The sequence below is a fragment of the Cyprinodon tularosa genome, unplaced genomic scaffold, assembly GCF_016077235.1.
Source record: "Cyprinodon tularosa strain WSP-4 unplaced genomic scaffold, ASM1607723v1 ctg66, whole genome shotgun sequence".
In the NCBI taxonomy this organism is placed as follows: Eukaryota; Metazoa; Chordata; class Actinopteri; order Cyprinodontiformes; family Cyprinodontidae; genus Cyprinodon; species Cyprinodon tularosa.
The window spans coordinates 663,927-683,610 of NW_024039407.1; the positions used below are offsets into that span (position 1 = coordinate 663,927).

Here is a 19,684-nt window from a genome sequence, read left to right on the forward strand (position 1 = left end):
GCTATGTATTGAAATCAAATCAGAAATATAGAAAGGAGCCTGTCTATGTAAAGCTTTGAAGGTTGACACAAAAGGTAAAACGGAAATCTAGATCTAATTGGCAAACAATATAGTCACTTTAAAATAGAGATTTTCTTGTTTAAGGGAGCCATTCGAATAACAGTTTTGGTTAACCTGAGAATGACATAGTTCCCTAAGCAACAAGGAAACAGACCATAATAATAGTCCACTCATTTAGAGACTGAAGCACTATCAACCATCTTGAGTTCACTTGTTCACACAATTTATCTATGCTTTAAGAGGATAAAGCAGGATCTTAATACAGTATATGTTTTAAATGATGCTACACAAATAAAAGCTTTTTAGGTTATGCTGCTAGTGGGAGAGCCCTAAATCAAACAGCTGCTGGTTAATGTCAGATCTGCTGCTGTCCTCAATTATTATGTAAACGATGAGTCAGTGGATCATTTGTCCAATTTATCTAAATATAGAATGTATTATTTAATTAACATACCTTAACAAAAAAGTTTAAACTAAAAATAAACAAAAAAAATTAAGGCAAAAAAAAGCAAAAGTTCAGAATTCAGGATATAGCGTATTTACACACAGACCTTTTTTTAATCTTAAATGCAAAAGGTATATGTTTTTGTGTTTAATATATGTTTAACATAATAACTTTTGTTTATGAGCAAATTGCATGCTTTATAATCTAGTTACCGAGTGATTGTCTTCTAAATTGGTCGACAAGTATTTCAGTAATTGACTAATCAAAATCCAATCTTTTTTTTTTGCCCTAGACCAGTGCAGAAAAAGTAAATAGAGATTCTGTTTTGTCTGTTTAGCTGTTTGTAGTTGTTATTCTACCACTGTCTAAATTTGTAGAGATGAGTAACATCAACCAATTGCTGAATTATCTGACTTGAGAAAAAAAACATATATCACAACAAAATAGTTCCCAGTGCTGAGCCCTGAGGAACTCCTGGTAGAATTGCTATATGTTTCAATGTGATTTGGTTTGCAGACACACTAAAAGTCTTGTGAGAGATTTTTTTTTTTTTTTTTTTAAACAGGCCCAGAGGGGAATTCTTAAGGCATACTTTTGTAATTGTTGCAGTGAAACAAAAAGTGTCTTTGTTATTGAAAAGATTATGCGTTTTTTTAAACACATTTCTCAAAGCAAACAGTCTAAGCCTTGCATGTACAAATACAGGTCTTTCAATTTAATATGATACACTACTTTACTATGACGGTTACATTAAATAGTACTACTGTTCTAAAAGCATTTAATTCAATCTTATTTTTAAACATAAAGCTGACAGTCTCAGCCATAAAACCAAAACTGGACTAATCAAATTAGATTTGGTAATTAACAAGCATAATCTGTTTGCGTCTTCATTTATAAATGCATAAAGGATGCTTTTATTCCTGTGACTTTTTAACTCACAGTATTTATAAACAATATACTGTACTTTCAGTTTGACCTTGGTCTAAAATTTGTTTTTCACATCAACCTTTAGTTTAAAACACTGTTTGTGTAACACTTACACATGTGGCCACCAGAGGGTTCTGTCAGTCAGTCAGTCCTCTGGTTGTTACATAAATTCAGGCCTGTGTTTTTTTTTGCCTGTTTAGTACAAAATAGTGGTGATGAGGGCCCTGCTCCAATTCTATTCCACAGAAAAGACAAGAAACCATTACATCCAATGACTTTGCAGTTTCTGTTTCTTACATAACACAATCTCACACCAAAATATCCCAACAGCTTCATTGGCACTCATTCTTTTCTTAAAGTTAAGTACTATTTAAACTCTCGCCTGAATAAAGTACTCTGGTTGCTATCAAAGATGGGAGTTTTTCTGGGTCTCTACTTCTTACAGTGTTTACATGATCATATATCATCAGTTTAATGTTACAATAGGGCCAACAGAATCTAATGGATCTAACATTTTCCTACTTTAAAGGTAATTATAGATTATTTTTCGTATTTTCTACTAAAATAATTTGACCTGTTTTGACACATTTATGCTGTGGAGCATATTGTGAAACAACTGTGCCCAAATGAGGTGAGAAGTGAGAATCAACATAGCTGTCAGTGACTACATTTTTTCTTTGCTGATTTATGCAGACTTATGAATCCACATGATTGGTGCCCAAAATATTTTTCTTTACATTTCTTTTATCTCATCAAGAAAAAGAAAATGCAAATAAACAACCTGTTTTGTGTATACAAGAAGAACAACAACAACAAGAAGGAGTGATATTGCTTATATTCTTCCTCTTTACAATAAAACCTACAATTGCAGTCTTTTTCAGGTCTATATTTATCCTGTAAACAAAACTATGGAAAAACAATATTTATGTAACCACCAACAGGGTCTTCCACTCATTGTTAAATATTAAATCACATTTTCTTGTGCTGCACACTTTTCCCCCTAAATATGATAAATGAATCTCGTTTATAAATTATTCTCTAGGTTCTTTATTTACAATAGCCTATCATGTAAAACTGGTCCCTAAAATTTGTGATAAATGTTCTTTTATATCAATAATTGCTTATTTTATATAACATATATTTTTCTGTCATTGGGTAAAATGAATTGCTCTAAAATTGCAGTGGCAGTTCTACAAAAATTTACTAAGGGGGCCAGGGTGGGGCCAGCATGGTTTAATGAGGTTACCGAAAAGGATGAAACAATAAACTGGGCAATATTTTATCACTTTTAATATATCAGGAGAGCCATAAAACCAAAGAGCCAGGTGCTGCTCTGCACTTAATGATATGAAATTTACACCTCATTTAGATCAAATAAAAATATATGTTGTTACAATTAAAATAATCATTTTTTTGTTTCAAAATCTTAATTTTATCTACCTAAAATAAAATAAATATCTCTTACCATGATCAGAATAGACTAAAATTATTTAATTGTTAAATAAATATTTACTAAAATACAAAATACAGCTACTCTTTCGAATATAATCCCAATGTACATTAAGAATTCAAGAAAATTACATATTTTTGATCCATTTTGAATAAAAACTTTATTCAAATAAAACTAGGATTTAAGTTAAAGTATAATTGATAATCAGCTGTAACAAATGTTACTTTAAAAAAAATGTAAAACGATATTTTAGCAGATAAAAGTTGTGATCTTATCTCTGTATCATTTAAATGATCTTAATTTAAGGCCTAGACATAGTAACCTATCAGTCAGTAAATCCCTGCAATAATTACACATTGTACCTTTATATGAATAACAACACTCGTTGTCTCCTGAGTTGTAAAATAAAAAAGGCAAACGGCCGAGGCGTCCCTGAACGCACCGCTGTCTCCGCCTCCTCAGCCTGTTGAGTGGCAGCACTGAGAGGAGACGCTCTGAAGTTTCACTCAACTCCACGTTGAGGCTGAAACATTCATCTCAGCATCTCTTTCCGTCAACTTGTTCCACGCTTCTGTTATTCTTTTTGTATCGGAGAAGCCACGGCTCGGGTTCTCTCGTTATTCCCAAACAACAATGACTTTCAGGAGGCTGAGGAAGGTGAATTCCAGCGGGGTGGACGGAGGACCCGCATCCCAAGACAACGACATTTATTTCCCTTCGTCAAAGTCGGACAGCTGCAGGACGCTGGAGCTCCCGGCCAACTCCTCGGAGGTTTATAACTACAAGACCCTGGCTTACTCTGGAGGGACGCTGCCCAGAAATTTCAAAAGGGTAAGAATACAAAATATTTATGCATTTTTATGTTAACAGTGTTAATTTTTTAAATAATATTTACAGTTGTACTTCCATTTAAATTATTACCTTATTTACTGAAATGAATATTTGTTTTTATTTGATTGAATTATTAAAATCTTATAAACATTTATACTTGTTGTTTTTTATAACTGTATTGAAAACATGTTCAGACCTGCTGCCATTTAGGACACAGCAGAGACGGTCCAAGCCCATATGGGGCCCTTAACAGAGTTTATGGGGGCCAGGAGTGTTCCAACCATCTCAATTAAACTTACCTCTGATCAAATATTTTTGCAGTAAGCATCTACCCACTTCTGGATATTCAAACTAAATAAATGTGTTTTGTATTTTGGTTTGAAATGGAAAACTCTGTCATTTTATACCATCAGATCTGAAAGCAAGGTTTGTTTTGGTTACCTGCTTTGACCTTCACTTTAAATTAGTTTTCTGAACCTTCTAAACAGCGATAAATGAATGTGGTGTACCTACGCTTCAAATATTATCTACCTTTAATGCTTCTAGTAAATATGTTAGTGTTCATTCAGAATGGGGTCACTGCTTGTTTTTGATTCAATGAGAGTCTATTTTCTTTGACCGTTAACTACCATAATCAGAAATAAAGGAAGCAATCATGATCAGTTGATATTATTTTCAGAATATGCAGCTAAAGTTAATTAAATAATTGCTCAAAAGTTTTTTTCTTATCAATAAGTTATTAAAAAAATAACGTAACTTGGTTGGTGAAGCACATTGTTGTTGGAATGTTTTATGGTTGTGAAATGGAAAAATGCTGGAGTTACCTGGTCTGACATCATGGTGAGATCATTTAACTTCAAAAAAAGTGATTTATTAGCTTTAATTGATACATTAATCTTAATTCTGATTAAAGCTGGTGATGATAAAAGAGTTTATTTTTGTTTCAATGATCAGAAAACACCCAGTTGATGATAACTGTGAATATTTTTATCAATCTGCAGGGTTTTAATGCAGCGTAAATACCCAATACTACAATTGAAACTGTAGTTTAGTAACTTTTGCAGCACTAATGGTCACTAAATTAATCACAAAATCAGTCTGACTGGTTTAATTTACATTCAGAATTTTGGATACTGTCGGGCAAGTAGTTTTGTTCTTGATGTAAAAAAAAAAAAAAAAAAAAAAAAATGCTGAGCTTTAGAACGTTTCGTGGGCTTGTTTTTTTTTTGTGGGGGGCAGTTCCTTTTGTTTGATCTAGATCTTGATCTAGATTAGAGTGATAAGCATGAAATATGTGAGTCAAATGCAGAATCTCTTTAAGATGTGATCTTGAAAGGAGTTTGCTGCTTTTTGTGGTTTTAAAAAGAAACCAGAGTTTAGCCTAAGACGGCTGAACTCATCTTCCTCTAGTTGGTATGATTTGAAGAATCAATACAGTTTAAAATTGCTTACAATTCTTCTTCTACTCTGTCCAATAATGACACCAGTGGCGGTTTAATCCTGGTTCTCGGTTCTCTGGCTTTTTTTTCCCCCTCTGGTTGCAGAACTGCAACATTCTGCAGAACGCAGCCTGTTTTCACAGCTTACTGTACAGCAAGAGTTAGGAACCCCACCCTCCACCAGTAGCAACAGCGCTCCATTGTGCACCCTCCTGGACGGAGGGACCCCCGTCAGGTCCACCCCCGCCTGCTCCATGTGGGTACTTGGGAATAAATGCACTCATTGAGACAAGTGCTGGACAATTCTGTAAGTGTTGGGTCATAAAGAAAAGCAACATTTTACTGGGCAGAGAGCTTCTGGCACAAAGCGGGCTTTGATGGGAGCAACAATGAGGTGGAACAGAGGAGGACTGATTTTAGGTGTTTTAGTTTTTTCTTTAGAGGAAGCATTTGGTAAAGCAGGGACCTGACCTGCTGCTGACTTTGGTTTGTCTCTCAATGCTCTTATTGTAACCCAGTGTTCACCACAGTGTGTTGCGTGTTTCTGTTAATAGCCTGGAGTTTGTGTGAACAGCTCTAAATGATAACGTTCAGACAAATCAACAATTTATCGGCCCCGGGGCTAAATGATCTGCTATAAAAAGTGAGGCCAAACTTAGCCGTAAACAGATCCAAAGTAAACAATAAGCAGCACTGGCTGCATGTCTGGTTTCAGTGACATTAAAGCATAATAGATCACTAATATAGACACAAACAGGTCTCTTGCCAAGCGCGTGCCACTGAAAAAAAAAACCTGATGAACCAGTCGCAGAGGTGATGCTTACAGTAAGGTGTGTCCTGCACATGATGGAGAGGGGAAATCCTTCGTGAGTAGTCTTCACGCAGGTGTCTCGAGATGTTTCATGTTTGTTTTCGTTTTCTCCTCACAGGGTGAGAGCTCACGAAAGTGGAAACCCCTAACGCAGCCGCCAGAACCACAAAGGTACAATCTCCTAAGTTTCTTCTTCATTATAAGTCACTGTTTTGTTTTTGTTTCTCCCTCTGATGTCATGACTACGTCTACCTCATGTCAGAGTCGGCACTGATCACTCAAACAGCGACTTTTTTTCTTTCTATTTAGGCAACCTGTGAGGTCATTAAAGGATTCTGATGAATATTTAATGTCGTTTGCTGCTGAAATGTCCAGCGCTGACGTTTTACAGTCTGACAGATCATTGTGCTCTGTGTCAGAGTGTGACGTCCACAAGCTGCTGGGCACAGAGGGCATCCTGTGCAGCCAGAGACACGCTCTCTTACTTATTTCAGATAAAAGCATCAGTTAATCCACAATGGCCTAAAAGCTTCTTGAACTTTTCCAACTGCAAACTTAAATCCATTATATTTGGAATTCATGTAAACAACAGAATGCAATGCATTATTTTGATGAATGAATAGATACTTTGGAAAATAGACTGAGAACTCATGGATGTGAGGTTAGCTTCCCAGACTAACGTTTTTTTCTCTACTTTATATAGCTTTATTATTTTGAGGTATGTCACCACCTGCATGGTGCATCTCAAATATTTGCCCATCCTTCTTTGTAAATCGTGCTCAGGTGTGAGGAAGAAAAATTTTAAAGCATTGCATCAGATCATCAATTAGATTCAGTCCTGGAGTTTCCAACCATTTCATTGTAGCTCTTGCTGTATGTTTATGTTTGTTATCCTGCTACAAGTGGAACCTCTGCCTCTTTTACAAGATTCTTTTATCCCCTAACAACTGCCACCAGCTTCCATTCCCTCAGCATGATGCTGCCGCCATCGTATTTCAAAGTTTTCTTCACAAAATGTCCTCTGTGTCATCTGACCAGAGGAATCTTTCTCAGCTGTTTGCTTTAATAAATCAGAAATGTGACTGATTGCAGCTTTCTTTAAATAGTGGCTTCATTCTTTTTCCAGCTTTTTACACCTGAGCTGTGGCAATCTGCAGCTCCCTCAGTCTTACTTTGCTTGGCCTGTCAGTTTAGATGGACTGCCATCTCTCGTAGGCTTACAGCTGTGTTTCAGCTCTTTGCATTGCTCATTACAGTAGTAACCCTTAAAATGTTCCCCACTTTTCTTGATGGGGCCCTTTGCTGGTTCCCTGCAATGCCTTTTTAAACATAACCATTTACACTTCTTTCAGTCATGATTTGTGGAAATGAAGATCTAAAGAGAAGCGTCATCTCCTGGTCAGAACCTGTAATTCAGTAAAAGGGTAGAGTCAGATTAAACAGAAATGAATGCCCAGAAGAAGGAGGTGGTCACTCCAGTGGCTAGAAGTTGGAGGGGATTCTGCTGGGAGTTGTAGGGAAGTCGGCTGCTGTTTGACTGGCGTTTTACTGGGAGGGGCCATTTTGAATGGCTGCTAGTGTAGATGGGCTGAATGTGAGCTTAGGATGTTATTCTCTAACCTAACTCTGCTTAAATCTCATTTACTAATTATTTAGTTTATCTCCAGAGCCGGCTGCTGAGTTCAGCCTTCATGAAGCTGTTTGTTTACTCATGTTCTTTTTGAGGCCTAAAAATTGTTTAAAAGTGCACAGAAATTTATTCTATTTATTATTGAAGAAATCTCTCAAGGCGATAGATTCCACAAGATTTTATGAAGGCTTAAATTCAAATGCATGCCACACTTTTCAGATGCATTGGTAAAGTGGTCGTTAATGTCATCGTTTCCATTTCCCGTCTCAGTTGTTTGCTGTATTGTTGGTCGGTAGAGGGGTGTTCCAGTCCAGTCCTGGAGAGATGCAGTTCTATAACCTTCAGCTCCATCGCTGCTCCTACACACCTGATTTAAATTACCGTATTCCTTCACCTGGAAACAAGCTTCTCATTTGATTCAGGTGTTTTGGAGAAGGAATGCATCCAAAGGGTAGCAGCCCTTGTCTCCGTTTCAGAAAGAATTGCCGTCCTATCCTGAGTAGAAAGCAGATGCTCTGAGTATTTCTGCTCCTCTCTTCCCTACTCAGTTTTCAGTTTCATAGAAGGTGATATAAGTCGGGTAACTAAACTCAGAATCTATTCAACTGAGTTTAGATCGAGCATATAAGAAGCCCTTATCAATGGGACACCGCTAACGAGATTCACCATGGCAACAGCAGGATAGAACAGAAGCCTCAGGCCTATTGGTTAACTTTGCACCGTAGGTGTGGCCGCAAACATTTAACTCTGAGATTTAAGATTTAGATTTAACATATATATATTTAGACTTGTGATATATTTATTTGATGATATGAATTTAAAAATAAATTTAATGTAATATTAAGGTATAGGTATAATATTTATTTTTAGCATTTGCCACGAAATGTGAGAAGAAAAAAGCCCTAAATTTGATGAAAGTATGTTAAATAAAAAAAAAGATGATATAAAGGTTTTTCATGCTAAATGTATAATATTCGGAGCACCATAATTTTTTATGTGCATGTATTGAATATGTGTATAGTTACAACATTACAGAAACCAACTAATGATATGATTAGCAAAATATTTCATATGTAGGTGATCTTTGCACTGCCAATATCTCCTATGGGACATGTACTTAAAAATGCTCCTATATCACTCCTTTTTAGTGCTTGCTGAACATATTACAATCTGATTTCTTTATTAAACCAGATTTTAGGAAGAGCTATTCCTTTTTAAAAGATGCAACATTTAACCATGCAATAATCATCCTCTCCTGAAAGAAGTATTGTCAAAGTATTTGTGCTCCAACCTCTGCAGCTTCTTCCAGAAAAGGACACATCCTTCCCAACACTCATGTAGATCTTGGCTAAAAATAAGGAATACTTTGGGTCTTTCAGGGTTCAAGGAGTAACTTGTTTGTATCATTTTACTCACAATAGTGGCTTTTAAAACGGAAAATCCAGAGTACGCAAGAATTTACCCCCTAGAACTTTCTCTGGATTCCCACTAACTGTGAAATAGTGCCAGACTCATCTTTCATTTTAAGAAAAGTTTTTGCTTCCTAAAATGTCTCGATAACTGACTTTCATCCTGATCGGAGGGTTTTTCTTTTCAACATTGCATAATTTTTAAATCATATTTTCTCTCTTTCTCTATGTAGGAAGGTGGTGGTCTTGGAGAAAAATGAAGAGGAGGCATTTGGGTTTGAGATTCAGGTAAATTGATACAGCTTTCTTCACCATCAACCTGATCTCAGTCACCAGGTATCTTACCTAACCTAAAGGAAATGCATTGTGTCCTGCATCTCTAAAGCAGCTCGTTTCCAGCCACCAGCAGGAGTAAAACAGTCATGCAGTGATCGAATAAGTCATTCATGTTAATCTCATGACCGGAGCCCCTTTACCCCCTCTCTATGTAAAGCCCTGTGGTTTACTCACACGCATTTAACGTAACATTCTACTCTCTCCCACCATGCCGGCAGGAGCTTTCCTCACAAGACTCTGAATATTCATTCTTCGGATAGTTTGCAGAAATTATTAATGGCTGTGTTTATAACTGGGAGATTTTAATGTGCTGGCACTCGCATGAAGTCACGGGAAGTCTCAGTACTTCTTCTAGGAAAACACAGTGTTCTATTTACGCTTTTGTTAGACGCTCCCGCCCTTCCTGCCCGGCTTTGGCTTAAAGGAAGTTAGGCCATGAGGAGCAGATCAATGGTCAGTGGAGACCTCCATGTATGTAAAGTCCCGCGTTTTCTTGTGCTTTTTCCACCCTCATAGTCCGTAATGTGGAGGTGAAACCGAGAACTCGGCATGCAAATATGATATTCGCTGCTCAATGATATTTGCATGCAAACATGTTTATCTTGCTGGTGGCTGAGAAGGAAGCCGGCAGCTGTAAATACAGGCCAGATCTCAATCATTGCAAATTTTACATTGACAATCTCATGCAACCTTGATGCGTGCTCTAATTGGAGCTTCTGGTGCAAGCAGCAGGGAAGGTTGATAAGTTTACTGTCAGTTTTTAGTGTTTTATTTAAATAGACAATACTTCATTTTGCAGCAGCGTGTAAAGAGTCTAAAAGGTGTCTAATATGAGGAAGTGTATTTTTGGTGCTGCAGCTTTGTGGCCTTTGTGCAGAGATGCTGTGGCCACTGAAACAAGGAAGAGAATGGAAACACATGTGGGGGTTACAAAACGTTTCCAAGACAACAAAATATACATTTGAACACCAGCAAGGAAGTAGACGGATAGTTTGGACAAATAAAGCCGTCAAAACAAAGAAATGTTGTTGTATTTGACAAATGTAGGCTGCAAAACTACAGAAACTACAGGCCTGCTGCAAGTACCTTGGCGATGTCCATATTTACTCAACATGGATATGAAAATCTTTAATGTAGGACTTTTAAAAAGGCTATTGAAATGTTTTGTTTTTCCTGGCTGGAAAATAATACAGCTAATAACTTGACTCATTTGTAAAAATTAACAGACCATACAATTTTGCTAAAATTTTTTTCTTATATACACTTTGAAATTATCCATGCAGGCTCAAATATAAATGCCTGCATCCCCATAATGGATTAAACAGTACTTTTTCTCTATATTTCGGCCTGTATATTTGACCAGCTGGATGAAATACATTTGACCTGACTTTCAGGTGTATTACATAAGTTTTCCATAAGAAGTTGAGGCCATTAAAAAGCCTAATGTCAGCCTGGTTTACCCATAATAAAACCAGTGTGAAAGTGTGTTTTGGAGCGTTTTCCTATTAAAACAACAGATAAAGTCCATATTTAGCTGATTTGAAGTGAAGTGATGTAGTTATCACTTTAAATCCCCCCATCAAGACAATGAAATAACTTGTAGATTCTATTTTTTAGCAAACAATTCATTCGGTCTTTTCTGTCCACAAAACCTTTATTCAGACGACATTGGCTCCCTGCATGTAGGTAAACAAAAAATTCAATCCAGGTCTACAGACTGAGATCAAATGTTTGCAAGTGAGACAATAATTCCAAACACAAATATAAAATTCAGGTTTTGAAAGGGATAAAGCAAACATTGGGCTTTTAAAAAATCAACTCGATGATTTCTGATCATTTATGTTTGCAGTTTTGTTGCATTAGAAAACAAGTTGGCAAAATAATTGCATCTTAAGTGGATATGGAGGAAGGCGTAGTTACAGTCTGTTTATGGATTTTCATTGATTCCTTCATTTCTTTTCTGATACGAGAGGAAGTGGACCTCCTCATTTGCTTCGTGTGCGTCACACATGTGCGTCCTCAGTGATAAAACAGTCTTTCCGGCATTGTCCGTCACGACTTCCCCTGCATGCGGTTCAGTGGTTTCTCCTTTTTTCATCTGTTGCATCATTACCGCAATATTTCAGAACAACACACAAATGTCAGGTTTTGAAAGTTAGATGCTGGACTTCTGAAGAGAGGAATTTATGTTTAATCTTTAATGTCTTTTCTCTTTACTTTAGACCTACGGCCTTCACCATCAGGATCAAAACTCAGTAGAGATGTGCACGTTTGTGTGCAGGGTGCACGACAACAGCCCCGCTCAGCAAGCAGGACTTAAAGTTGGTGAGGGAACTTTTTTTTTTTTTTTTTTTTTTTTTTTTTTACTTGGTTCTGAAATAACCTGGAAAATGCTTGAAATAAACACAGAGGAAGTGAGCGTGACAAGAATTCTTGGTTAAACTCGACCTTCTTTGTGTTTTTATCAGCTGACATTGAGCTCATTATGTCAACACAAGGGTTTCAGCCTGCTGCTCAGTTATAGGAAGTCCAAATGTGACTTTGTGTCATTTTTCCAGCTGACCAACAATTATTTTAGCTGACACAAACTCTGCCTTGCATTCATTATGCCACATAACTTAAAAGTGATCTTTTATTCTCTGCAATGTAGAATTAATTTGCATTCATTCCCCTTTTTCTCTGAAATCCTTACATTTTCTCCACTGTGAGATAAAGTCAATAAATGAAGTGCTGCATGTTCTCTAAAAGAGCCAAGTTTCTATTGGAGGTTTATTGGACAAACAGCATCATGAGGACCCAAGAAAACAGAAGGGTTAGGACAGAAACTAAACCCAAGCGTTTGAGGATTTGGGAAAGTTAAACCCAACATCTAAAAATGAAAAGAGGAGATCAAACCTACCAAAGCCAAAAATTAGAGAAGACCAACAGCATTTCCAAACATTTGAACCTGTTGCCACCAAAAATCACAATGCAACAGACTACTGACCTCTTGAAAATATGTATAATTACTTCAATCTATATTAATTCATAATTATACCTCAAAGATATTAATTTTTAGATGTTTTTATTCCATTAAATCTCCTCATTTTAAATGTACTTTTGACTTTTTAATGTGATATTGAATTGTTTAAAGGTGCATTTTAAAAATGTGAATAATATCTTAAATAAGTGTTAAACATACTTATTTCATGGCACATTTATTATTATTATTTTTTTATATTCTTTTGCCCTCCTTACACCTCAGGAATCGTATCACAATGATTTTGTAAACCATCTCCTGGACCTTTTAAAAGGTCCCACTTTGAAAAGCCCTGATATCGAGAAGAGCTGCAGATATTAGATTTAAACTTTGTGGAAGAGCAGCAACAAGAAAATAAGTGAAAAAAGGGAAAGTTAGCCTGAAATTTGAAGGTGGAAGCACCATCATGATGTGTGGATGGTTTCCCCCCAGCAGCGACAGGGAGACTGGTTTGAGTGGGGGTCGCTAAATGAAGATGAATTGTAGAAGAAAACCTTTTAAAGGCTGCAGAAAACCTTATACTAGGGTGGAAGAAAAACAGCCCTAAAGATCTCTCCAGAGTTTGAAGAGGCAATATTTCCAGGTTCTAAATGTTAAAAACTGATAAGAACCCAAAAATCCCACCTGCTGAAAGGTGGATCTTTAAATGATGGATTCAGGAGAAACTGAGTACAAATGGAATTAGTTTCCTTTTAATTGAACAATTAGACTATTTTGCTTTGGATGTAATATATAAAAACCCAATGACATTGCTTGAAGCAGTCTGCAAAAACCAGAGAGGTAACTGATGGTTTAACTAGAAGAGGTTTAGGACAGGAAATAAACAGCAGAGAGTTGTAGCAGTAAATCATCATGGCTCCGTCACAATCTGGCCTCCCTGAGCTTTTAGTATGCATCAGTCCGTGATGACACAGAGAGAGGGAGAGAAAGGTGTTTACCTTGACTAAATCCAAACTGAATGTGCCAGTTTCACTTCTTACATTTCTGGCATGCCTGTCTGTTGTCCTCTGTGCTGCTGTGAACACAAAAGCTCATCACAAAGGCCACTGAGTCCACACCACGTCTGATTCCTTGTGTGGCTCTCAAAGAAGACGAAACTCCGAGGGCTTTAAATCCTAAACATGTGTGAAACATCCAGTTCCACTTTAAGTTCCTTTCACCATAAGGAGACTGCATTGCAGTGACAATCTGGAGTGCCACGACTGCATGAGAGCAGCTCTTCACATGTGCAGCTCACATGTGTCGGGGTGTCGCGCTTCAGTTGGCTGCACCTCCAAGAAGTAAAATCCAGATTGTGACCTCACAGAGACTGGTTGACACGTGTGTTGTTTGTGTGTGTGCAGGGGATACCATCGCAAGTGTGAATGAGACCACCGTGGAGGGTTATCTGCACAAAGACATCGTCCAGCTCATAAAGTCCTGCGGGAACACAATCAGGTAAACGGATGGAAGTCATTTCTTTAATGTCAGATAATTCTGGTTTTATTTTTATTCTTTATTTGATCAGAACAGAGGAGACATTTTAAAGGTTAGGAATATTTTGTAAAAAGACCTCTGCTGATGATGGTTGGTCAAGGACATGTTCTAAACATCCTGTGCTTTGGGTTAGTTTCTGAGTTTCATACTGAATTACACAAGTAGAGACATCTGTCCTCTTACCTGCGTGTCCTGAGGATGTGTTCAGGTGTGTCACATTGTTAACCTGCTGATCGGCTCCTCCGTGTTTTCATTAAACGAGGCATGCATCTGTGAATCAGCTGGAAGTGTTTTGTTGCCAGAAGGTTTGAAATTCGAGTAGAGCAAAGAATTAGAAAAGAAACAAAAGCATATCTTGGTATTTTTTTAAACAAATTGCTCAGAAATCTTCGTACATTCCGTCCAAATAACAAATTAAATTCCTGTTTTAATTCTTTTTCACTTTTAGCTCTTAACTTGCCTGTTTTAGTATTTCTTAGTGGGACAAAAAACATTTAAGTAAAAAACCTTTTTTTTATATATAAAATTTGAATTTGCACATTGTATGTAGCGCAAGATTGCCTTAAAACAACAATACATTAATCAGAATTGAATATAAAGCACATCTGAGTTGAATTTGATGTCATGGAGTTTAAGCCTTGCAGACTTAATTAGTAATCAAGTATTTTTTCTCTTTGCAGCAAAATGAAAGTAGATAAGAGGAAAAAAGACACATGGCAGCAAACATAAAGTGTTATTTTTAACATTTTTCTTCCTTGTAGACTGAATAATAAAAAAAAAACCCAAAGCAGCCCCTCTATACCTGTCTTATTAAGGATGCAACCATAGAAATCATCGATTCCCATTTAATACTGGTCTTGTTCCACTTTCATCACTTATGTCGATTGTTTTCCTCCCATATTGTTTAAAAACTCCACCATGACTATTGGGTGCTTTTTTTTCTCCTTGGTTTGTTATGAAACCACATTTTCTAAAATCCTTCTTTTTTCTTTTAACCACAAAATGTTTTGTGGTGTATTCATATTCTTTATTTTTTCATCCTAGGAAAAAAAAAAAAAAGACGACACTTTTAACATAAGCTATTTTAGTGTCTTAAATTCAAATCTTTTGTGCATTATTTATGAATCAGAAAATAGGTATTTTTGTCCCCACACACCTGAACTTCTGTTCACTTCCCTCTATAATTCAGCTCTGAATGTTTCTCTCTAAAAACTTCTGTTTTTTTTTTCTCCAAAGGGTCTCTTTAACTTCTTATACTGCTAATATAAAACCCTGAACACATTAACATACAGATGGAGCCACTGACGCCTTCGCCACTCACTGTTAACTTTTTTTTATTTTTTATTCAGCATCATCTTTACTGAGCACCTCCTTTGTTTGGGCCATTTTTCAAATTTTGCCTTGAACACTGTTGTGGTTTTCTTGCCTCTGCTTTCAGATGGGACCAAAATCACCATAGCAACCAATGACTTAGTACTTCTGATGAAACATTTGAGTTTTTTTGAATATTTGTTTTCCATTAGTGTGTCAAGTCCCTATCTGGAGCATTTTTTTTTTTTTTACTTTAGGGAGTTTATCTGAGCATCGCTCCGCTCCTAAACCGCCATCCCTGCCCGTTAAAGATTAAAGGGACAATTAGGCTGTAAGCTTTGAGGGAACTCTTGTAGCCTCAGGTTTTACATTTGGACGTCATCAAATTATATCCTCAGCTTGACTTCTTTAAACTGTTAAAGTGTAAATGTCCCCCCCCCCCCCCCCCCCCCCCCCCCCCCCCATCCCAATTACAGAGGATTTGTAGCCTGAGGTGTCGGAGTGGAAACTGTTCATGTCTCTAATCCCTCCACGCTGCCTGTAAACTGCTGTTTGACATCAGACCAATTGCTCTTTTAGGCTCATGAAAAGAGCCTTTCATAGAGTTTTTCTTTTTTATTAGCTGTTTTCTGTGCTTGTAGTTTTTATAAGCGCTTCCTGTTGAGCTTAATAACCACACGGTCTTTTGGTTTTTCACTTGAAGGCTGGAGACGGTTTACAGTGACTCAATCCGAAAGGCTGAGCTGGAGGCCCGGCTGCAGTATCTAAAGGTGAGTGGTTTCCCTTAAGCAAGACCGATGATTTTGCGAGTCAGTTTGTGTCCACTGGCCGTTTGCAACCCCCACATACTCAGATATACATTAAGTTAATGGTTAGATCTAGGGACCCCTTCCCCCCCTGCTCCACACCTGTCTCCAAAGTAGCTCCACCTGTTGCATAAAGCAGTCTGTGCAGCAGTCGCAGGGATTGCTGCAGGCATGCTCAACTCAAGCAGCTTGTGAAGTGGCTCAAGTGAGCAGGCTCTCCCCAAAAGATTACACCAGCTGTCCTGCACTAATCCACTGCACTAAATACTTTTTTTTTAATGCCACGGCAGAAAGTTCAGCTCAGCCTGTTGGTTTTCATGCATACTTTGATTTTATGATGTTTTTCTTAGTAAACAAATCTTTTGTCTTTGTTTTAGCAAACTCTTCATGAGAAATGGGATGAGTATCGCTCGCTGATGGTGCAGGAGCAGAGGCTAGTCCATGGTGAGTTATTATCCCTTACTGGCTTTATTGATTATAGTTTGTTTATTGCTCATAAAAGGATGTTTGGGTTGAAGGATATTTTATAAGTAGATCTGAAATGTCTCTATTTTTAGTTTTTTTATTGGTTGAAGATCCATAGATGTTTACTTTCTCTTAATATAAAGCAGAATATTTGTTTTCTGGATGGCTAATGCTGATCAATTTCTCTCAAATGAAAGTAAAATACAGATGTTTTTATAAATATTTTTTTTTTTTGTACTTCATGTAATTTTTGTGTCGGTTTTTAGCTGAATTTATAGGAATCAAAAGATTTTTCAAGTAAAATGAGCCAATCATATTAATAGGAATATGAAAATTTGCAGTTTTAGGTAGTGTGATTTGATTCATTTGATTTGTTTCTTTTTTAATTATCATACATTTTTTATAAATTTCATACAATATTTATGAATATGTCAGATTAAAACCATGCCTCATTCCAATGAATTTAGTGCTAACATTGCTCTTTCCTCTTGCAGGTATTGTAATGAGCGACGCTGCTCTGTATGAGTCGCTGGAGTCGGCAGGAATCTACGGCAGCCTCGGCGCTCCCAGCCCCGCGGCTCAGAGGGCCCTACGCAGCACAGGCAGCACCAGCAGCAGCGCCAGCCTTCTCAGCACAGCCACGGAGGACGACCCGCTCTATCAAACCTGCCTCTATCACTCGGATGGAAATGTAGACTTGAGCAGCACGGAAAAAATCACCGAGCAGCAGCTTTACCAGAGGCAGCAACGTCCTCGACCGAGCAGCGAGCTCCTCACTGTGACCAAAACTCACCTGACCCGCAGCGCCAGCACCCGCAGCTACGTGAGAGAATCTTCGTCGGCGCCGTCCATCGGCTCGGGGGAGAAACAGGTGGGAGGATTCGGCTCGCTCCGCAGAAAACCCAAACAGAAGAGCTTCCGTAGGCGTCTCCTGAAGTTCATCCCGGGTTTGAATCGGCCACTGGAGGAGGAGGAGAGCAAACTGTGAGCGGCTGATGGACTCAAAGACCAAAGGCATCAGTGACAGTGAAACTAAACGGCCAAAGAAAACTGCAAACAGCCTCCATAGAGTGAAATGTGAGACCAAAGCAATGCGGCCGTGCAGCCGGGACGACCAAACTGGACTTTTATTTCACAGGTGTACATAACTTTTTGCTTCGGCTTGTCTTGATCTCTAAGTTATTTATTTATTTTTACGTGTTCTACTTGTGTGGAATGAAGGACCTTTCACTTTTTGTTCTGTTTTTTTTTTCCCTACGAGGACTTTTTTTTTATTTTGACAAACCTGTGACGCATTTAATTGTGCAACAATTTAAAATGACCCTGTTTTGGATCCTAAGAATAAATCATGTGGCATTTCTAGCTTATGTGCTCTTTATTTTGTAGGAAGGGTCTCATGTTTGTGTGAGCTGCAGCAGCTGGATGACCTCCAGCTGAATGAGCATCCTTGTCCATGTGATTCTTAAATATAGTCATTAAGCCTTCACAAGCTTTTCCACCACCATCCTGAAGGGGCAATGGCGAATACGTTTGAAGGCCAGTATGTGGCCGCGAAGCTCTAAGGCATTTATTTGCGCAAGGTATCCAGAATGAAGGCTGTTGTATCGACTCTGACACGGTTTATTGTTGGGGAGAAGCAGAGAGGAATGTGCAGAGAAAAGCATGACCCCAAATTCCAAACACAACCGCTTTCTTTCAGCTCCTGCGGGGCAAATGCCGATTCTTCTTGTTCCACGCTCCCATATTCTCATGGCAGCCTCAGTTGTCCAGGAGCTTTCTGCTTCTCTGGATGCGTGCGCGTTTGTTGGAGGGGAAGGGGGGTTGCAGGGAGTCTTTTCATTCCCTGGCTCCCAGCTGACCCGTGAGGTCATGCTGGTCACTCTCTGCGTTTGCTCCACACCGCTGATCCCTTTTGTCCTCGGCCTGCTCATTCACAGATGCATCAGTGGATGACGATGATGGTGAGCGATGGTATGTGGCCATGTGTTAGGGTCTGAGCTGTGAAGGAGAGGTGGCGGCTGAGGGTGGGGGGGTGGGGGGGGGGGGTGGGGGGGTGGGGGGGGGGTGGGGGTTGTGTTGGACACTGATATAAAGAGTGTTTATGCGTGCTTGCTGGTGCCTAAAACATTAATGTAGAGAGAATGAGCTGAGTGCATAACGAGGAGGTAATTAGCAGAGATGATCAGACACCAAACCAATGTGTTAAAGGTCCGTTTCACACAGACAGAAAGGGCTAAACAAGGACTCGCAGCTGATGCTAAACTCTTAAGACAGCAGTGATCAGCAGAGGTGGGTTTGTCTGTGGTTTCCTTCGCAGAAAAAAAAAAATCAGCTGATTTAAAGTTGTTATTTAAGAGTGTATCTTTGCAGAAATAGGTTGAAGCCTCAGGGTTTGTGTACTTCAAACATCGCTCTGCTGTCAGCGTGCAGAATGACAAAGGCTCTGACATCCTCAGCTTTATGAGCTTCAGCTTGTTTATCACTCTGAGAAGGCTTTCTAAAGCAAATCACTATGTTTTCTTTTTTTTCACCATAACTTTTGATTTCACAGCACTTTAAATACAGAAGATGCAATTTAAAGGTCTATTAAACATGGTGGACTCTGGAAAAATGCTTCAGGACTCAGATGTTCCTGCTACGCCCCTAATGGTTGGTATGCTTGAAAACAACACAGTCGTACTTTTTTTTTCTTTTCAGAAACATATCTCATATCTTCTTTTGGTCAGGTTTGTGACAAAGGTTAGAAAAGTACACATTGCTTAATGCTTTACACACAGTTCTTAAGAGTCACTAAGAACACAGTTGAAATATAGTGTAAATGTTTCTACTAAAGGCTCTGTTATAGGAAGGAGTCCTTTAATGGAAATTTACTGTTTTATTTGACCCCATTTAAATGAAGATCGATACAATCTAGGGTTTCTTATTGGTTTTCATAAAAATGTTCATGGTGGGGCGTGCCGGGTGCTCAGTGGTTAGCGTGCACAACCCATGTAAGGAGGCCATAGTCCTCGACGCGGCCGACCGGGGTTCGAATCAGATATGTGGTCGTTTGCCGCATGTCTCCCCTTTCTGTCATACCCTCTATTCTGTCACCCTACTGTAAAAAAAAAAAAAAAAAAACGAGCCAAAAAATAAAAAAAATGTTCGTGGTGTTTTTCACTTTAAATTTAAAAACAGTTTAGGTAAGGCTAAAAAAAATGTATTTCTTTATGTCAGGACAAATTAGTCATATAGTATAGCAATGATGGTGGTTGCACTGGAAAACAATC

The 19,684-nt window shown here is 38.2% G+C and overlaps 1 protein-coding gene across 1 annotated transcript; it reads left to right on the forward strand.

Moving 5' to 3' along the window:
- The first annotated feature begins 3,332 nt into the window (after positions 1–3,332).
- On the forward strand, positions 3,333–17,777 carry tamalin (trafficking regulator and scaffold protein tamalin). The gene is made up of 8 exons (XM_038309151.1): positions 3,333–3,713; positions 6,082–6,134; positions 9,236–9,290; positions 11,561–11,663; positions 13,701–13,794; positions 15,848–15,914; positions 16,328–16,394; positions 16,910–17,777. Exons 1-8 carry the CDS (start codon positions 3,516–3,518, stop codon positions 17,401–17,403), a joined length of 1,131 nt encoding a protein of 376 aa, XP_038165079.1. The 5' UTR covers positions 3,333–3,515; the 3' UTR covers positions 17,404–17,777.
- Positions 17,778–19,684: the final 1,907 nt, after the last annotated feature.